The sequence below is a fragment of the Triturus cristatus genome, chromosome 3_1, assembly GCF_964204655.1.
Source record: "Triturus cristatus chromosome 3_1, aTriCri1.1, whole genome shotgun sequence".
Taxonomy (NCBI): Eukaryota; Metazoa; Chordata; class Amphibia; order Caudata; family Salamandridae; genus Triturus; species Triturus cristatus.
The window spans coordinates 794,787,822-794,808,934 of NC_140583.1; the positions used below are offsets into that span (position 1 = coordinate 794,787,822).

The 21,113-nt window shown below is 45.8% G+C and overlaps 1 protein-coding gene across 1 annotated transcript in view; it reads right to left on the minus strand.

Annotated features, from left to right (window-relative positions):
* Positions 1-5,846: 5,846 nt before the first annotated feature.
* Positions 5,847-21,113, minus strand: part of COPS8 (COP9 signalosome subunit 8) — a 229,188-nt gene continuing 213,921 nt past the window's right edge. The window contains exons 5-7 of the mRNA XM_085645094.1: positions 18,539-18,646; positions 9,878-9,940; positions 5,847-6,780 (exon numbers count right to left, since the gene is read on the minus strand). Of these exons, the coding sequence (XP_085501220.1) occupies positions 6,701-6,780; positions 9,878-9,940; positions 18,539-18,646 (251 nt within the window). The 3' untranslated portion in view covers positions 5,847-6,700. The remainder of the gene's footprint in view (positions 6,781-9,877; positions 9,941-18,538; positions 18,647-21,113) is intronic.

Consider the following 21,113-nt stretch of genomic DNA (forward strand, 5'->3'; position numbering starts at 1 on the left):
TCACCGTCTGGCATGGCCTATCCATAGCATAAGGTTGTGGAAGTCTGTCTCTCAACGTCGATGAGATTCGTGACCTTGAGTGCTTCTCCTTTGACGTCGGTCGTTTCTTTTCTGCTGGCCTTGACGTCGAGCACTTAAGACTTTAAAGAATGTCTCCTGGACGCCAATGGAGAGTACAACGGCGATGCATGTCTCGAAGTCAGGGAATTATGTTTTCCATCTGTCGATGGAGACTGTGGCAGAGATGTAAGAGTTGATATCCAGTGCTTCGCCGAACGATGAGCGGACTCCACCTTCAACTGTGTCTTCGATGGCGAACATAAAGGTATTTTCTCAGATCTAGATGCCATACCTCTCAACGTCGATCGGGGTCGCTTCTCCTGGTGAGTCTCATGAGATCTTCCTCTGTGAGATTCTTTTGGATGAGAGGAGGGCTCTTTGGAGAAAGAATGATGCTCTCCAAAGCCTCTCTATGAACTAGCCGTTCCTCTCTTTTGGAGTCCATGAAGCCGGATTTTCTCTGTTCTTCAGAGTACACCTGGATAGCTTCTGGCAATGAGGCCAGGAGTCAGGACGATGGGACTCAGACAAGCAGACAATACAGACTGAGTGAGAATGAGTCTGAGCTGCCTTCTTCCCACAAGAAGAGCGCTCAACAAAAAGTGAAGGCATTACAGACAGAAAAAAAGAAATGTTTTCGGCCAGAAAAAAAGATTCTCTGTACACTAGGTAGTGAGAACAATTAAATGATGCTAGTAGTAAAGGTTTTGAAAATAATTGTCCTGAAAACCTGTCAAGAAACAGCAGGGGTCAGTGCTTCAGGATCCTAACAGTAGGAGCTGGAAAAATGAACTGCACAACTGTCATCTGTGAGGTATGATGGGATACAGGGGGTAATGTGAGGTTCGTAAAGGCACAGTGTCAGTTTTCTCTGTTATTCTTTGAATTACAGCTTACTTGGTTATGAACAACAGGGGCAACCCTAAAATGCATGGATTTTCTTTAGCATGGCCCACACGCATTACCTTGACTGTGCTTAACGGATTGAATGCGCTACACAGTTATAAGTAAATGGTCGGCAATTTTGAGGGGATCACCAGTTGCAGGATTTGTTCATTGCCAATTATACTGGCTTCGTTCAATCTCTCGATTTTTTTGTCGGTCCCTCCAATCTTCTCGTGTGGGTAAACTGAACTTAGGACCCATTACATACCGACGATATCTTCGGTATTTTGTTTCTGAAATACTTTATTCTTCAGCCAATTTCTTGGCGGATCAAAAATTGAGGAAATTCTGGTCGGACCTTCTACTCCTCTTGAATAGATGTATTATTCAATTATTTTGGACGCTCAGATAACTATTGTTCTGTCCTGATGATGACAGTGAATGTCCACAATGGTCGAAACGTCGTTGACGCATATATGTGGCCGCAATTGAAGAAGGACACATTGTTATGCTTTGTGTTTTAGTTTTGTCCTGAACTCCCTATTTATGTATAATCCCTTCCCTCAGCCACTTGTTCGATTACACATTGTCTTGTTGATCATTTTTGTGGTTTGTGTACTGTGATGAGCGCCATTGTCCTACATGTTTTAGTATTTTAAGAAGTTTGTTAATACATTTTCTATGAGCTTTATTTACTTGTACATGGGTTCCTTCTTTCTTTTTCTCTTTCCTTTTTCCTCACCCATTGTCCTTTTTCTTTATTGATCTTTTAAATTGACACATTCTTTGAGGTGTAGTGTGTAGTTTGATGTATGTATTGTCACCTTGAACCCTTGCTAGGATTCTAGTACTTGCTAATAATGACTCACATTTACTTCTAAATAAAGGTCTGTGAAACTTTTTATTTAGTCATAGTGTATTAATAATATGATTTATTGTATTGGACAGTTGTTTAAAATGGAAACTCAATGTAATCTTGCCATTTTTTTTCTCTATAGGCTTCGGATATATGTTCTTATGCATATGACTAATGATGAGAATCCCTGGAAGAGAACTGACAAACTTTACGTTTGAGTCGTTCAGCAGTGAATGAACAAAATTAAAAGAAGCACAAAAACATGAACGCTAAATCACTACACCAGGCTGGTCTCATCTAGAAATCATACTTTGTGCCATTCAGCGCAGACTCATATGTTGAACATTTTCAGGACCAGAGAAAGCTTCAGAGCTGTCCATGATGATGAAATGTCATAGGATAGAACTGGCTCATTCTATTATTTGAGAAAACCCTTAACCTAAGGGCATTTGCATGAACATCTAGAAAGGTTACTACTACACACTTCAAATGTTCACTGTTTTATCCGTTTAAGCACATTTTATAGCAAGATATTGGAGTAATTCCTTTTTAAGTAATAAATCTCAATGAAAATTGATGTTTATTCTGTGCATGCCAGTCAACAGTTGTACTTTAACTGGTTTCAACCTTTACCCTACCTTGCAGGAGCTACAGCTTGACTGCTCAACAACCCTATCCAGAAGAGCCAAGAAAGCTATAAAGGGCACACTTACTGTCTCAAATTTCACACCCAGCACCCAAGTGACTAGGAAACAAATGCAGTCGAACACTTGAGATAGACAGATGATCCTTACAACATCTAATATCAGGGGAAAAATGTTTGACAATAGAAAACCATAATCAAACATGAATTGTAAAGGACTGAAACCTGGTAAGATGGAACTTATCGTCCAGTCACAAAAACTGAGGCCAAGACCTTCGAAGCGCATCTAATAATGCAATAACTGAGCACAAATCTAAAAGCTTCTAACCCCACCTCAATCACGAAGGGGGAATGGATCTGCGACAAGAGTGTAGGTAGAAGTAAGGTGCAGCAAGGAAGGGTAAACCAGAGCTGATGAGAGAGAAGTCGAATGTGGATAAGGGGTGCTTCCATTGCCTCTACACTTCTCGGGGCTAGGCCATATAGTATCCCGTTTAGGCGTGGTCTGATCATAGCATGCACTTCTCTGGTTTGCAAACTCACCACCAAGGGAATGATGATTAATATCTCTTTTTCCTTCTGCAAGCTATGACCTCGCTTTTGGCCCCTATGTCAACTAGAGCTCGCAGTGAAGACAATTTTATAACCCTAGACACAGTCTGATGTCCAAAAGTAAATTTTAATGTACAAAAGTCTGACCTATGCAAGATAGTTTACAGGAGTCTGCAGCAGTCTTATATCCGGTCTACCTGGCCTGGCTCGGCTCTGACCACCATCATGAACAATGGTGCTGCAGCACGAATGTCCTCTCCTGATGAGGCTGGAGGTGGTGGGATTTGAGAAATTGCCACATAAGGACAGGTGAGAAATTTAGGACAGTTCATCATACTGAAATGGACTGCAGCATAAGCAGCGTCCTGGACTGGGAGACTGCGTGATGCTCAAACCATCTCCTACCCCTGGCTTTCCCCAAAATCACCTACAGACTAAGTTTGAGTCAGTGAGAGCCATACCTCTGTGAGTGAATGCAAAAACTTTCTTCTTTCGGCAATGGATATCTCATGCCTTTAAAACCACCCGATACATACCCTCAGCCAGGTTAATCTACCTTTGGCAACTCCTGCCCAGGTCCATTTTTGCATGATACCCCAAATTATCTTTGGTAGCTCCAGAAGATTATAAGCAGTTTTAGAAGGAAGCTATGCAAATTGGTTTACTTCTCTCCACCACAAGTGTACAAACTCCATCGTGATCTCCGCTGGATTGAATGCCCTTTGTACCAACATTTCTAAATCATATAGAAACTCTATAGTCCACTGCATACCACTTCTAGGCCTCTAGCAGTGATTTGATTGTAAACCTGAAACTATGATAGCGATGTGCTCCTCTTTATGTCATTATGCACACTCCTAGGGTAGCAGCAACAGACACTTCTCTAGCAAACTGTAGCACTGTGCAAGGGCAAAGTGAGAGTCGAAAGATGGCATCATAGGGTCCGTGCCACGAGCGAGAGGAGGCATCTTTGGTTAAAGTAGAGCTTAAGTGTTATATGCCTCCATGCCCTGGTCCCTCTGTGCACACCATGAACACAGAACAACTTGGTGCGAGGGCACAGTAAAAGATTGTTCGTATTCAGGCGAGCCCTTGGATCAAAGCTCGGAAAACCTCCAACTTGCATGACACATTCCCAGCCTTTAAAGTGGTTCAAATTGCTCCTCCTCTCTTCAAAACAAACTATGTTCTAGGAGTCCTCAGAGAAGAAACATCCCAGATGAGCAGAGTTCATGAGAAAAGAATCAGCAGTCTCATTACAAAGATGCGGAATTCGATTCTTACCAAAGTTCGCTATTCTCCCCCTGCTAGTGAATCGTTACTGCTCAGGAAGCTTCATCTTCTTGTGAATGAAAAACCTTGAACCCATTCAAGGACCTCCAATGACTTTTACTGGCATATTCAAGTTCCCCCTTTGTCAAGCACCACCGTGAACACAGTCCTATACTGTTTTGTTCTTAATATATGTATCCTTACCAATCCAGTAGATGGACCCTCATGTTCCTGTCCCTCTCGAACACTGATAGGCGACGCGAGCTGCCCCAACACTCCCAGCTACCTTGAAAAACTCCCACCTGTTTTCTCACATTAACCTCACTCAACTGCGATTAGCATATGAACGTGAAGACTATATAAGACTGGAATAAGTCACACGAACCAGAAAGAACAAGGGTTCCCACAGACTACAGTAAAAAGAACAGTCAAAGACGTGGTTCAGATGATGACCCAACACAATTTTGTGCCGGGTCTGGTGGCTTAGTGGACTAATGCATCCACTGTAGGGGCCTATGTTTGACCTTATGGTCACAGGTTCAAATGGACGATCCGCTCAGCCTTTCGTCCTTCTGAGTTCAATAAAATGAGTACCTCTGAGTTGGTACGCTTTACAAATACACATGCTATGTTATGTTAGCATATAAGTTTGCCATTCCCACTTGCAGTCTCACGACTGCCAACTTGCTCTCTAAATGCTTATCCTTATTCCTGATGTACTTACGACCCCAAGTAAGCATGTATGGTGACTTTCAATTTTCCCTGCAAAGATTTGATGAATACTAATAAAACTTTAACACCTGTACCGCCATTTGGGGTAAGAATTCCAGAGGAAAATATCAAGGACTTATTACCCCTGGGATGCGGTCCCGTTTACCTTTCTGCCAACAAATTCCCAGGCAGTGCTCAATATATTAACATTTTTCTAAAACACACACACACAAATGCAGAGTCCAAAAGATTTTCTTAAAAACCTGCTGTCGAGGTGCTGAATGCCCGGCTGAGGATTGTCTAGGTGGTCTAGTTTAGATTCTACCTCAAGCTCCTTTCTTCTGTCACCTTTTACAGGTAACTTTTTATTCCCTTCTTCGTCTCTGTCACTGTTTCCCTCCTCCTCCTCCATTCTCCCTTTTCTGCTTCTCTCCCTGTCTCTCTCTCTGGGTCAGTATGAGGAGTTATTTTCCTTATGAATCAGTGGAAACCATCTGCAAACAGATGCACACATTAAGCCCTGATCTTGGGGTAAAACTATGCCAGGGCAACACTCAACTTCCTGAGAACCTCATATTTTGAGCTGCAGCATGGAGAGAAGAAAAAAGAACACAGATCAGGATTTGTGGGACATAGGTAGGCCGTTTGCAGCTTTTCTTCTCTCTCAGCATTATTAGAACGATTCTGCAGAACAAGCTGTACAGTTTGCATTGTTAGAGGTTGCTTTGGGCAATGCGGAGTATTAAGGCTCTACATTTAGCCACAAATAATTTGGATTCTGGAAGAAAACAATTAGGATTATTAACCAAAACAAAGAAAAACAAAAGAGGTGCACAGGCAACCCCAAACAGACTTCAAAGTCGGCGCTCGGAGTAAATATATTTTAATCCAATCTATAATTTAGTGAGGTTGGTTTTGGGACTGAATGCTTGAGAAGTCAATAAATATTAGTCCCTTTCCAGGATTTCTGCCAGGAGGAAGGAGTGAAATTTGGCAGAAGCTTCAGAGAGAAAGAATCAGGACAGGTGTTTCACAACCGAAACTACTCAAAACCCAAGGGATCCAGTGGCTCAAATGTCTAGAATCAAAATAAAGCGACAACTTCTAGTCAATTAAAATGGGATTCACTGCACTGATCTAGGTGACACTGGTTCTGTCTACAGACCACCGAAATGGAAGGTGTTTCAAGAGATGGGCGGGAGGAACTAGACCATATTGTGGTTGTGCTTTATGGATAAAGTATACACCTAGCGGCTACCCGAGACATGCTAGTACAAGGGGAGGTAAATAAAGGTCCACGGGTTTTATGAGGGATTTACTGAAGGCAAAACATTCTGACGCATCACACCCCATGCCAGACTCAATCTCTCCTGCGAAATGACATGTGGGCACAAAGGGCGCATACAGGCCCCAGGTTTGAGATTCTGAGGGGTTTTGGGAGGGGGCACGCCTGCAGCGCACGGCCTGTTTCTAAAGTCCAACGGAAGGCTGATGCTGCTGTGCGTCGAGGCCGTGGGGAGCAGAAACGGCAACAATCCGGGCTTCCTTTCTGCAGACATCTGGGGCCGGGCCGGTTCCCGCTCGACGGACATCATATTTTCCACTCTCCTGGTGAGGGGGCGAGGCGGGGGAGTGCGCTGGACAGTCGGGCTCAGGATTTCCCCGGTCTGGCCTGGAACCTCGCGGAGGGCTGGGGAGGCGGAGTTGAGCGGGAGAGCTTATCAATTTTCAAGGAAGGCCACGTAGTCAGTGAGTCTGGCCAGCTGCTGTTCGTTCGGAATCAAAGCCACGGGGGCAGACTCTGCAAAGAGAGGAGAAAGCGGGGGAGGAGGCATTAATGCAAGAGTACTTAAGAATCACTTTCATCAGGGCAGTCTATGTGCACACTTTTTACACAGCTCCGTCCTCGCTAGGGGCCAACATGGTGCTGTCCATCAATCTGCTGCGGAGGGGAGGGTAAGGTTACACATTTGCACTACACAAACACTTCCCAAGAGAGGACGTGAGTAAAACACCAACCTCTGTACACTTTCTGGGCTTAAGATCAAGAAGAAAGAAACATAATGAACATAGTACCTGGGCACACTGTACACCAAGTGACAGGATTTGATCGTAAACCTAGGACATGTGCCTTTCAAAGAGTGCAGAGTTGGAAGCAGTGTTCACTGCCTTATCTGCAGCAGTACTTCCAGGCTCCCCCATGCCCTTCCGTGCGTTTCTTCGAGCCACCTTTAGCATGTGATCAAAAACCCGCACATGCCCACTTTTGCACCTAACGCTTAGTACTTGTTTATATGGTTTCAAAGCACGGACAAGTTGACACATCCCCCGACTGCACAATTTGGGAAAATGGGATTAAAATGCACACCACCTGGCTCCACAGGCGGCAGCACTCATTGGGCCCTATTCACACGGATGCTGACTGCGGCGCAATATTTTGCTTTATGCTCCGGGAAACCTCAAAGAGCCTCAAAGCTTCTCACAGTGGAAAGGGACTTTTCAGAAGGTCGCAACCCACCCGCCTCATTAATACTGATGGGACGGGGCTCTGCTTGGGAGACGCTGCGAGAATGAGCAACTGCTGGCATGGAGGCCTGCACCGAAGACAGAACTCAAATACAGCACTTGGAATATGCCTGCATCGCCACCCGTGTTCCAGTAAAGGTCAGGGGTCACACCGTGAATGTAGTTCTGCAGTCCCTCCAGGCACTATTGTCACTTCCTCCCGAAAGCCCAGACTGCACACGCACAGTGCAGGCTGTCCAGTAAGGACAGCTTGCACTGTGGAAATGGTTACCGAAGCCCGAGGAAGGCAGTAATAATTCCATGCTTGGCAAGCAGTCGCCAAGCATTTGGCCCTGCCTTTGCAAGTCACACTGCGCGAGGACCACAGGGCTGCCACCTTTGGATTGCACTGGATGGCAACGTGCGGCCTGCAATTCATATGGTTAATTACGAAGTGCAAAGCACTTTGGTGAAATTTGCGATGTACAAAAGTCAGTCGAGCTATGTTTGCGAATGACAAGTGGATTGTACACGAGGCACCCTGTACGAAGTCTAAGTGCAACTTCATGAAAGCCTTTGTCCCTCGGGACATCCTTCTATAAGAGTGCCAAACGCCCAGCTGTTTCCAAACAAAAAGGAAACCTGCGACAGGAGAACTGAACTGAGAGCAGCAGACCCTCACTCAACAGCCACCAAAGTGCTACACGCCAAACACTGCACGACTTGAATCTCGGCTGCAATGCAAATACTCGGCAACGCTGTTTAATGTCATTCCGCCACAAGCCTTCTTTGTATTGATCAAGTGACACACGCTCCTGTGCATGTTCTGGCCACCACAACACAGCTTGAGTGTACAACACTGCAAGACAGTAGTATGACTAGTGTGGGAGGTTTGGCCAGGGTGGAGACAACGTACAACCTTCAGTTTCACAACTGCGAGGACGCTGACAAATGTACTGTGCTTAATGACCCTTCTGCACCGTCAATGTGTAATCATTAGTAGCCTTTAAATAAAAAATAAAAAACAATAAGTTGCTTTTTGCTGTAATGTTGGTCAGAGGTGGGGGAAGTTGTGAAAGGTGCACTTTCGTACAGCCCTTCGCTCGGGTGTATTTACGCCTATCTCCTCACTGTACCAGGTTTAAAAGACAGCCCTGTCCTGGTGCCTTGAATGTCAAACGCACCACGGCCCCGTCCTGCCCCACAGCCCCCTCGGCGTGTTTCCACTGCAGCAGGCCGTGCTCTCAAGTGCTTCCCTGTCCTACGAGCGTGCCTGCTAAGACCAAACTTAAGAAGTGCCTTTATATATCACAATCGTCACGGGCTCCACTCGCCTCCTTTCCCATGAGCCCACGGGGTTCTGTGCTTGCTGGGCTCTCAACACCAGCTAAACCTCCAAATAAACCGGCGACATCATTCGTTAAGACAAGCCCCCTTCATGGCGATATGAAGAAGCAGCAGTCCTTGCTTTGCAAAAAGCAGACCTACCCGCCCAACGTGCCAGGCACGCAGGGTCCGTATCAAGCAGAACACACCCAGCGAGCCCCACCTTTGCTCTTCAGCCATTTTGTTTGCAATTAACCATGAGCGGCACTCCGTATAGGATGCTATAACTTGCTATAAGTTTTAAGCACACGCTGGGCAAAGTTAACAACGACGTTAAAATACTGCAGGCGCAGCTCTTCAGGGGTGGACACGAGACTGTAAAACACGTTTCGATTTGCCTCAGTCTCAGGATTTGGTTTCTGCTGCACCAACCTCGGATTACAATAACCCGAATGACGGCTCTTATTTACTTAATGTACGTTTTGTTCCGGGGTCTGCGGTGTACGACAGCTCTGCCGAATTCAGCATGACGGGGAACAGATTTGACTCAAGATGTTTAATATCGGCAACTTTAAGTAATTTAGAAACATAAACCTTCAGTCCACTCTTCCCCCGTCCTCAATGACAGCTGGAGTTAAATCCCTCGCATCGCATGACATCATGCGACGTACGGTAAAGTGACGTCACTGACGACACTGCCTGCAAAGACTAGTGGGACGAAGGAAGGTTGGAGGGGGAAGCTTTGTGGCTGTAATGACCGCAGTTGTGAAAAATCTGACAGTGCTAGAAAACAGTGGGAAGTACAATGAAGCTGGACTACTTTGTAGAAAACTGGGTAAAAGAAAAAAAATCCACAACTTTCCATCGACTTTTAGTGCATTACATGGGCTTGCATCCACTTCAAAGTCATCACGTTTTCAGAGTCCCTGCCCTAAAAAGGAGCTTTGCTGCACAGCACAACTAATGGAATGGGAGGGGACACATTTTACTGCGCTCGATGTTAGGAAATAAGATGCTGTTTCAGGAAGCGACACAGGAAAGCACCGTGGAGCTAGAGCGCCACCTACCTGGCTTCTTGGGCATCACCATCCGAGTAGCTGAATCCGCCTGCCAGCCTTGCTCCAAAACACCTACAACACGAAAAACAAGAGTTGAAAAAACATGCAAAGGCAAATAAAACTTAACGGATCTGGCAATCACTGGTTAATTATCAGACTACTTGTACCCAGGTTGAACTAGTGAACGACCACGTTTAGGACTGGGAGGTAAAGGACACTCCCCATTCACAAGTGCAGAAAATTCAAATTTCTCTTACACACACAAAGCCCTACACAGCACAGGAGCAGAATACATGAACAATTGCATACACTTCCACCAACCTACCAGACACCTACGCTCTGCCTCACTCTCACTCGCACACACTCCACATCTGCAAAAGCAAAACTAGAGGTCACTCACTCTCCTACATCACTCACAAGTTATGGAACGACCTACCTCAACACATCAGAGCCTTCTCCTCACTTCTTGAGTTCCACAAGAAGCTGAAGACCTGGCTCTTCGCATTAGCACCTTAGGTACCATACACCCGCCCAATCGCATGGATACCATCTTGGGTGATAAGTGCGCTAAACAAATCAACACAACACATGGTTGCAGCATCTGTACTTGCATGATCAGATAGCCCAGGAGAGTTAGCTCAGGAATGCAAACACATATAGTAGGCCTAAGTGGCTTGGATGCAGAGCCGTTAATCGATAGGTCAGGGTGTGAGACTATCATGGTTATTGAGCAGCTTACCCCTAACTCTAGCACAGGATGTGCAAGTTGAAGGTCACATGGATAAAGAGCCCTCAAAATCTAGGACCGGACGGGCTTCAAGGTTTGGACAGGGATAAATCTTTCTGTCCATGAGCAGATAGTTCAAGTGGGGGTTAACAGGGAGATGCAGAGACTGCTCTAACTCAACATGACTGCCCAAGTCAACCCCACCATCGCCTCATGCTTCGATACTCTGAAGATGGTGAGGAAGACTTTCAAATGGCTCCCAATTGGCACCAGAAAACCATCATGCACGTCCTTGTCACAAGCAAGGTGGATTAGGGAAACACCCTCTATGCCAGGTTAATCAAAAAACTCCTCAGAAGGTTGCGGACCATTTTGAACGCGGTGGACAGAATCACTCTCCATGTCCCACGCTGCACTCATCACACCACACCACACCTGAAGGAGCTCCACCGGCTCCCCATACACAAGCTAGCACATTTCAAACTCCTCACCCACACATTCAAGGCACTACATAACACTAACATTACAAAATAAAATGGACAGAGTTAAAACTTTTCAAATGCTCACCCCCAGTCACAGACCGGAAACAAGCATCCTGGGAACTGTTGGTCGCTTGACTCAAGCTGTCCTGGCTGATGAGGAGTGACACCCGGAAAGTGGTCCGAGGATGCTTGTGACCGGTCCAGGAAGGACGGTTCGGGCTGGACGGTTCCCATTGTGGAGCTGGGTCAAGACTGATTTGCATATGGCTGTATCCAAACTGGGGTGACGTGACGACCAAAATAACGATGGATTAAACTCAGATCTGTGGCTGGGGGTGAGTGTTTGAAAAGTTTCAATACTCCGTCCATCGTTTTATTTTGTGATGTTGCTATGTGCTTCAACAGTGGCTAAGGGTATGCCCAAATGTAGGTTCCTTGCTTGAGCATCACTGGATTCAAACTAGCCTGGCTGATGAGGGGTGATATCCTGAAACCGGTACCAGGATGCTTGTTTCCGATCCAGGGAGGACCTGGTCTGGGGGTTCGGACTTGACTGTTCCCATGGGGAGCAGGGTAAAGACTGATTTGCATATGGCAGAGTCCAAACTGGGGTGACATGGCAAGCAAAATAATGGATTAAACCCAGATCTGTGACTGGGGGTGAGTGTTTGAAAAGTTTCAACACTCAGTCCATCATTTTGTTTTGTGATGTTACTACATAACACTCTCCCAGCATACCTCAACAATTGCATCTTATTTCACAAAGCTTACAGACATATCCGTTGGTCTGGACTACTACTTGCACACATCCCATGCATGCAGAAAACCAGATCCAGCGGTAGAGCCTTCTCCTTCATTGCACCTAATCGCTTCACATAGGAGACGACTCCTCACTTCTTGAATTCCGCAAGAAGTTGAAGACCTGGCTTTTCAAGAAGTCCAACTATGCCCTAGGTTTGGCAAGACTCACACCTACTCAGTATCAGGATACCCTCCTGGATGATCGTGCACTCTACAAATCTGCATAACAAAAAAACTGTTAAGCTTATGTGTCTGACCTGGGGATACTGAGACTTGCACCAATAAGACTGGGTAAAGTATTCGCACATATAAACAGAGCTTCCCATCTCTATGGGAAGGATAAGCACCAACTCTGTGAGGAAGTGGGGTGGCTATACAAACTGGCACATGAAAATCAAGGCATCAAACTCTAGGACAGGTGCTCTAATTGGACTGGCATAGCGATACATAGCCTTGCATCTCTAAAAGAGAATAGGAGTGGGTCAGACCTCCATCATCTTTGCTTCCGTAAGCATGGGGTTTACCAGAGTGCTACGGATAGGTCCATAGAGGCAAACGACTGGCATTCGGAGAGTGAAACTTCATCATTAAATCTGAATGCTGGCTAGCTCAGGGATAAAGAGCCTTCCACTCTGCTGTGGGGGGAGGGGCTTAGTGGATCGAACAGGTACAAAGCATTACAAGCATAGGACCCTATGGGCTCCATGGACTGACACAGGGATACTGAGAGAGTCAACACTGTGACGGTTTGCTTGTGGACAACCACGGGCCTACTGGTCACATTAGTTGTAGATATGGGTTGCCAAGAAGTATGAGAGGGATAGAGTCTTCCACTTTCACCTTTAGGACTGGATGCATCCTGGAATGACAAGGAGAGGTTCAACCATTTTGCATATCAGATTTGATGGGTTCTGGGGACTGGATCTCAGGCAAATACACATGTCAACTCCAAATTCTTTATCTCAGCAGTGTTGTATACCTCCCAATAATTAAAATATACATATTTTCACATACAACTCCTAAGCTAAAAACAAACTGCATTAAAGTAGATTTGAATCAGCTAATGTTCACCGTTAACATTTCAATCTCAATATCAGAGTGAGAGTCTCTCTAAAGTGAATCATATCTACCCAATATGCAATAACACAAGGAGCAAAATACCCAACTCTGCCTTCACATTTACTAAGATAGGTGGTTCAAACTGAATCAAGAGTGCAATCATTGACATGGATGGCTTCGCTCTCAGTCAAAGGCATCACACACAACTAGTGACATAAAAATCATTGGCAAAGCCAATAGATCTTGCCTATAGAAGAGCTAGTGGCTTTGCCGATATTTTTTAGTGATGTTTTGTACACCACCATGGCTGCTGTTCAGCATGGCTAAAAGTGGGTGGCGTAAAGGAGAGTGGAGTGTTAGGGGAAAGTCGTGGAGTTGAGTAGCGTGGAGTGTCATGGAGTGACGTAAAGTATTGAGGAGGGAGTAGAGTGTCGTAGAGTGGAAAGGCGTAGAGTGGAGTAGCGTACCGTAGAGTTGAGTGTCGTAGAGTGGAGTGGTGCAAAGTGGTGTTGCATAGAGTGGCCTAGAGCGAACTAGATTGTTGTAGAGTGGAGTAGAGAGTCATACAGTGGAGGGGCATATAGTGGAGTGGCATGGAGTAGAGTCGTAGAATAGAGAAGAGTAAAGTGGCATAGATGGAGTTGCGTAGAGCGTCGTGGAGTGGTAGAGAGTAGTAGAGTGTAGTGGCAGACTGGAGTAGAATGTCAGAGCGGAGTAGAGTTCACTGGGGTAGAGTGTCGTAGAGTGGAGAAGGCGTGGCCTAGAGTGAAGTAGCGTAAAGTGCAATGTTGCAGAGTAGATTGGCATACAGTGCAGTGGCGTGGAGAGTTCTGGGTTTGAGCAAAGTGGTGTAGATTGCATTGGTGTAGAGTGAAGTGACGTAGGGCAGATTGGTGCAGAGTGGAGTGGCCCAGCATAGATTGCAGTGGCGTAGAGTGCAATGGCGTAGAATGGAATGGCACAGGGTGGAGTAGAGCGGCACAGAGTGCAGTGGCGTACAGCAGATTGAAGCCAACAATACAATAAGAAGGACTTGGACTAATCAAGATCCAGCACTACACTACACTAATGATTGTTATTGTTGTATTGTTATTGTTATATTAGATTTATATCGCGCCCAATCACCTACAGGTCTCTAGGCGCTCGGAAATCGGTGGTAACAACAATAAACTAGGCAAACACAGAATGAAAGGCACTTCCTGGTCTAATTTACACCCAGGGTTCTTTTAAACAGCAGTGTTTTTAGTATCCTTCTAAACCGCAGGAGGTTCCCCTCCCTGCGCAGCACCTCAGGCAGCGTGTTCCATAGTTGAGGAACTAATACAGAGAAGGCTCTTCCTCCCTTAGTTATAAGTTTGTAACAGGGGCAAGCCAATAACTGAGAATCTGAGGATCTAAGTGTTCTCACTGGGCTGTACACCTCCAAACGATCTGTGATGTAAGCTGGTGCCTGACCGTAAATTGCCTTATGAGCCGTGCATAAGTTCTTAAATTCCACTCGCTCTTTGATGGGGAGCCAGTGCAGACTGTGGAGCAAAGGAGAGGCCTTAGTTCTCCTTGGGAGTCTAAAAATTAGTTGTGCAGCATCATTCATCACGACCTGCAATCTGTTAGTGAGAGTTTTAGGTAGGCCAAGATAGAGAGCGTTTCCGTAGTCTATCCTCGAGATGACGGTTGCTGCTACGATTGAGCGCATCATTGATTGGGAGAGGACAGGGGTTAGTTTCCGCAACTGTCGGATGATATTTGTACACCTACCCACCACAGAGGAAATTTGACTGGACATTGATAGATCACAATCCAGTTTGATCCCCAAACTTTTTACATTCATACTTGGTTTTGGAGCAGGGCCCAACTCCGCTGGCCAATAGAGGTCACTCCAAGGTGAGGCATTGGATGGGATCACCAATACCTCGGTCTTATCTGGATTAATCTTCAATAGATTTCCAGTCATCCATTGTACAGTGTACCTCAAGATGTTCTGAGCATTGAGTTGCGCGGTCCTTGAATTGTCAACACTCAGCAGCAGCTGTGTATCGTCCGCATAGTTAAAGACTCTACAGCCCCTGCTGGCCAGTGATGCAATCAAAGGTTGTAAGTAGAGATTAAATAGCAGTGGGGACAGGGCTGAACCCTGTGGCACCCCACATTCCAAGGTCCCCACCTCAGATGTTTGATCCCCCAGTTGTATCCTTTGTGTTCTTCCCGAGAGGAAGGATTGCAGCCACTTAAAGGCCAGGCCTTTGATCCCAAAGTCATTCAATCTCTCCAAGAGTAAGGCATGACTGACCGTATCGAACGCCGCTGATAGATCTAACAGGATCAGGGCGCTCGGTTTCTTGCAGTCAGCCATGCCTCTTAATTCATCCAGCACCGAGAGCATCACCAACTCGGTGCTGTGATGAGCTCGGAATCCTGCCTGCCGCTCATGGAGTAGATGGTGAGACTCCAGATACAGGGACAGGGATTTTAATACATGTTGTTCCAGTATTTTAGAGAGGAAAGGCAATTGGGAAATAGGCCTGTAGTTCTTTAACACTGCAGGATCTGCACCGGGTTTCTTCAGTAGGGGTCTTACCCGTGCCTCCTTGAATTCCACCGGTAGATACCCTGTTTCCAGAGATCTATTGAGGAGGGAAATGATACATTTCTCCAATAAGGGACGAGCTGCACGAAAAACGCTGGGTGGGCACGGATCTGCTGGAGAGCCAGATTTGATTTTTCCCATCAGTTTCTCCAGACTCAGCTCATCCAGCTCTGGAAATGCTGTAATAGTACAATCAACTGGATTATACTGGGCCGAAGTTATGGCAGTTCCATTTGCCATCCATGGCCTTCACTTTTTCTAAAAAGTACACCTGAAAGGAGTTACAATTTATAAGGGACTTAGAATTTTCAGGTTTTTTACTCAACTCTGACAGGATTTTAAACGTCTCTTTCTGGATATTGACTGCCTTACTCAGGCGGGACTCATAATATTCCGCTTTAGCTAGGACAATGAGCTTTTTATATAGATTGAGGGAGGCTTTATAGAGATTCCTAGCTGTGTCTTGCTTGGTTTTTCTCCAGCCTCTTTCCAAGGCTCTGAGCTTTCTTTTATGCTCCCTTAATGATGGCGTAAACCAGGGGGCCCCCTTACCAGGTCCCCTTATCAACTGTGATTTTACTGGCGCTATCTGGTCAATAGCCTGAGCCAGGCTCTGTGTTAGATCCGTGTATTCTCGGTCCAGGCTACATTCCAGGTCTGAGGACTGATTCATTGGCAATAGCACCTTAGTCAGAGCTATTAAATCAACCTCAGCCCATTTACGGGTTCTCCTGGTTTCCAGCGATGTGTTATGTATATGGTCATCGATAGGTATCATGCAAGACACTAGATGGTGGTCTGACCATATACATTGTGTAATATCTTTAAGAGTGACATTTGTGTCTGTCGTCCACACAAGGTCAAGAACATGGCCTTTAATATGTGTGGGAGCATCCACAAGTTGTATAAAACTCAGGGCAGTCATTATAGTATCCAATTGACGAGTGGCTAAGTCCCAATGGGGGTTATCCCAGTGCAGATTAAAATCTCCTGTCACCAAGATTTTCGTGTATCGGGTCCGTAGGTCCGACATAATAGGTCCAAAGAGCTCATAAAAGAGTGGGGTAGATTTTGGTGGGCGATAGACTGACAAAACCACCCAGCAAACATTGTTCGTTGTTATCGTTGTTATGATAGTTGGAAAGCGAATTAACCTCTGTTTCTTTCTCCCCTAGTCTTATTTGAACCAGCACATACACAATAACAAACCAATGTACTGCTTCTACAAAGAGTTATGGTTAACACCAATTTTGTAACCTAACAGATCTCAGGCAAGAAGGGATATTGAAAATATTGGCGCAAGAGCCCTCACCCACCACTAGGGGTAACATAGTAGAGTAGACTGTTTGAGAGTAAGGTGAAGTGGTGCAGGATAGAGTGCAGAGTTGTATAGTAGAGTGGCGTAAAGTGCAGAGTAAGTTAGAATGGCGTTGAGAGCAGTGGCATAGAGCTGAGTGATGCAGAGTAGAGTGCAATGAGATAGAGTGCAGTTGTGCAGAGTAGAGTAGCGTAGCATGCAGTGGTGAAAAGTGCAGTCTTGCAGAGTAGAGTGTTGTAGAGTGGTGCAGAGAGCAATGGTGTAGAGTAGAGTGGTACAGAATAGAACAAAGTGGCGCTGAGTGCAGTGATGTACAGCACAAAGGTGTGGAGTGGCGTAGAGTGTTGAAGATTATAGTGGCATAGAGTGCAGAGGTGCGGAGTAGTTGATGTAGACTGCAGTGGTGTAGAGTACACTGGTTTTTGCTAAGGTGTGGTAGAGTACATTAAAGAAGACTGCAGTGGTTTAGAGTAGAATGGCATAGAGCACAATGGCGTAGAGTGGCATAAAGTTGTATAGACTGGAGTGGCGTAGAGTGAAGTGAGGGAGAGTAGACAGTTTCAGAGTCGAGTGGATTGGTGCAGGGCTGAGTGGAGTGGTGCAGAGTAGAGTGGAGTGGCCTAGACTGGAGTGGTGTAGAGTGGAGTGGTGTAGAGTGCAGTGGCGAAGAGTAGAGTGTTTTGGCACAGAGTAGAGTGATGCAGAGTAGCGAGGTGTAGAGTGCAGTGGTGCACAATAGATTAGAGTGGCGTCAAGTAGGTTAGTGTAGAGTGGTGCAGAGGCAGAGTGTAGCGGCATAGAGTGGTGTGGAGAGTGCAGTGTTGCAGAGCAGACTATCAGAGTGCAGTGGTGTATAATAGAGTGGTGTAGAGTGCATTGGCAGAGTGCAGGGGAGTAGAGTAGATTGATGAAGAATAGAGTGGCATACAGTGCAGTGACATGGAGTACAATGATGTAGAGTGCTGTAGGGTACAGTGGTGTACAGTAGATTGGTGCAGAGTAGAGTGGAGTAAAGTACAGAAACAGTGTACAAGGGTGCAGAGTGCTGTAGAGTAGAGTGCAGTGGCGTAGAGTGGTGCGAAGTAGAGTATAGTGGCATAGAGTGCAGTGGTGCAGAGTAGATTGGCACAGAGTGCAGAACTGTAGAGTGTAATGGTTTTGCGTAAAGTGGTGGAGTGCACTGGCATAGAGTGCAGTGGTTAGAGTACATTAGAATGCAGTGGCGTACACCTATACATAGTACGGTATATTGGGGCAGACTGCAGTGGCGCAGAATAGATTGTTTCAGAGTGGAGTGAAGCATCATAGAGAAGGGTGCACGGTAGACTGGAGTGGTGCAGGGTAGAGTGCAGTGGCATAGAGTAGAGTGGTGTAGAGTCCAGTGGTGTAGAGTAGATTAGAGTGGATTGGCATAGAGTGGAGTGGTACAGAGTAGAGTACATTGGCGTATAGTGAAGTGTTGCAGAGTAGAGTGGAAAAGATTGGAGTGACGCAGTGGAGTGGTGCAGAGTTGAGTGGCACAAGTAAACGGAAATTATACTGTAGGTGTGCATGGCACTTCTTGCAGTACAGGCATCTGACAAATCTCAGGTCGTAATGTTTACATTTGACACAATACGTTGTTCAGTGACCCAGGAGAAATAGGGTCACTAACATGTAACTAGGCCCTGACAACAATGCCTGCCAATCAACATACCTTTCACAGCGTCCTCAACTGGAAGCCCCACAAAGGTGGCAAAGTCATCAGCAGAGATGGAGGTGTAGGCTTGTGACACCAGCCCAAAAGCTCGCTGTCTTGTAGCGTCTAGAGAGCAAAGAGACAAAAAAAAAAAAGATACAGGTATTCGAATTTCAGATATCTGGTGTCATAGTATCAACCTACCTGTGAAAGCCCTGTTGCACAACACAATATATGCATGTGAATTATTCACAACTGCTATTTTTTAAAGACCTTTAGGTTAAACACTTGGGGTCCATCAATGGTTCTGCCTGCTTTTAAGAACATGCCCTCAAGGGACCAGGATTAATAGGGCTCAGTGATGACCCCTGAGGGACTCCACAAGGCAAGGAGAAAGAGTATGAAACAAATTCCCCCTAACGTTTCCGCAGGCCTGCCATTTCAGCCTAGATTCTTTTCTTTCTCTTGACCTTGAGCACTTTCTTGTCTGCCTCGAGCAGCGGCGAAGATCTTTTTGTCGGCGTCGATGGTTCTGTCTACTCCAAAGCCTTGTGTTTCTTTCTCTCACTCCCTCTCAGTGGATGAAATTGTCAGGGGTTTGGACGGAGTTTATCGTGTATCAGTATCACTCGGTTGGAACTGGTGCGGCTCCTTTGTCTTTGGCTGACCTTCCGCCGATGATTGTTTCGGTGCTGAGGCTACCTTATGTTACTTATTGTCAGAGTGTTTAGGCTCAGTGCCTTTTGGAGGCTTTATCACCGTATGCCTTTTTTTCCTCACCACCTTTTGCTGGGTTGTTCACCGCCTGCATTTTCTCGGCATAGGCTGCGTATGTATCAAAGTCCGCTGTTTTGCCATGAGCTGTCTCAGCGACGTTGCAGTTGTCGCCCCTACGAAGGGCGATATTCTTTGGTGGAACCTGCATCCTTTGAGTGGTGGCCAAGGTGTAGTGTTCCAGCCCCGGTCTTCAGCATACCTCAAGCGTCTTTGGCAGGAATGCGGTGTAGGCCTCGAGGTCCTCATCTCGATGAACCTTCGGGACACAGAGGTTGCAGACCTTGTGGGGGTCTCTTTGCACAAATTTGTACTGGCACCTAGGGCAGACTTTAAAGGGGGTATTTTCCATGTCCCCTACCTGCCCTCTTCTCCGACCACGTGGCTGTTGTCTCTTTTGAGGTCTTCAGCAAATCGTACGATTTTCTTCCCAAAAATTCACATTTTCGAAAAAACTTTCTGAGCCCCTCCGTAGCTTCTAGGCCCAACAGCGAAAAAAGAATTATAAAGATGGCGACTATACACAGGAACATCCGGGGCGCTGTCTGATGTCACACAGTGGACGGACAAATCACCAAAATGGTGGTTGACGATGCCCAAAATGGGGGAGGAAAAAAAACACAAGACAATTCCGGACCCAACCACTAGATGGCGGAATAATGCATAGCATGTGAATCCAGAAAAGGATTCATGCCTCAAAACTATTTTATACACATCATTTTAGACAAATCAAAACTTCAAACTACACCCAACCTAAAAAAGCCAACTCATCTCGTGTTGGCTGCCAGTCTCTTGCCCTTGCTAAGGCTCTTTCAGAAATCTTTATTACAAATTGATAGAGAAAGTTGAAAAGATGGAGAGGCCTGCAAAACAGATACAGGCGGCCATAAAGACCAAGACAAAACGAGATGGTTAGGCAGACAGACGGATAGAACTTGAAGAGATAAATAGATAGACTTGCACCGATAGATAGATAGACTTGCAAAGACAGATAGATAGACTTGCAAAGATAGCTATACAGACTGACAGGTAGATAGAGAGGCGGGAGATAGGTTGATAGACAGGAAGATAGACACACAGACGGAGACGTAGATAGACAGGTAGATAGACATAAAGATGGACAAGCGGAACGACGGGTAGATACACACACAGAAAGTTAGATAAGGTTGCAAAGATAGACATACAGAGACAGACAGAAAATCACTGGTTCAATTAATGATATAATAGTTAAATAACCATATAAGTAAGACACACAAGAGCACTGAAAGCAAACTAGAAACAAATACAAGCAGGAGATACAGACTAAATTGGTTTACAAGTATAGCCATAGTCCTCAGTTGAAATACATACAGGAGTGCAGTTATAAAGGCATTTCATTGTGTGCAGATTGGTGAACATTGGTGTGGGTGGATTGGCTGCAATAGATTGGAATAGGGTAGTTTGGGGGTGAAGTGGGTTAGATTGGACTAGTGTGGGGGCAGATTTGAGAAGCATGTGGTAGTGTGGAGTGATGTGGAGTAGGGTAGAGTAGAATGAAGTGGGGTAGATTGGGTGGATATGAGTCGAAATTGGAGTGGAGTGACATTGATTGGGGAAGTGGGAAAAGTGGAGTAGATTAGGGTAGAGTGGAGCGAGGTAGACTGAGTGGAATAGAGTAGGATCGACTGCAATGGAGTGGGATTGATTGAAGGATGAATGGTGTCAAGTAGTTTGGGGTGGGGTAGGTTGCGGTGGAGTGGGTGAAGTGGGATAGACTGGAGTGGAGTAGATTGGAGAGGGATAGGATGGGGAGGGGTTGGTTGTAGTAGGGTAGATCGCA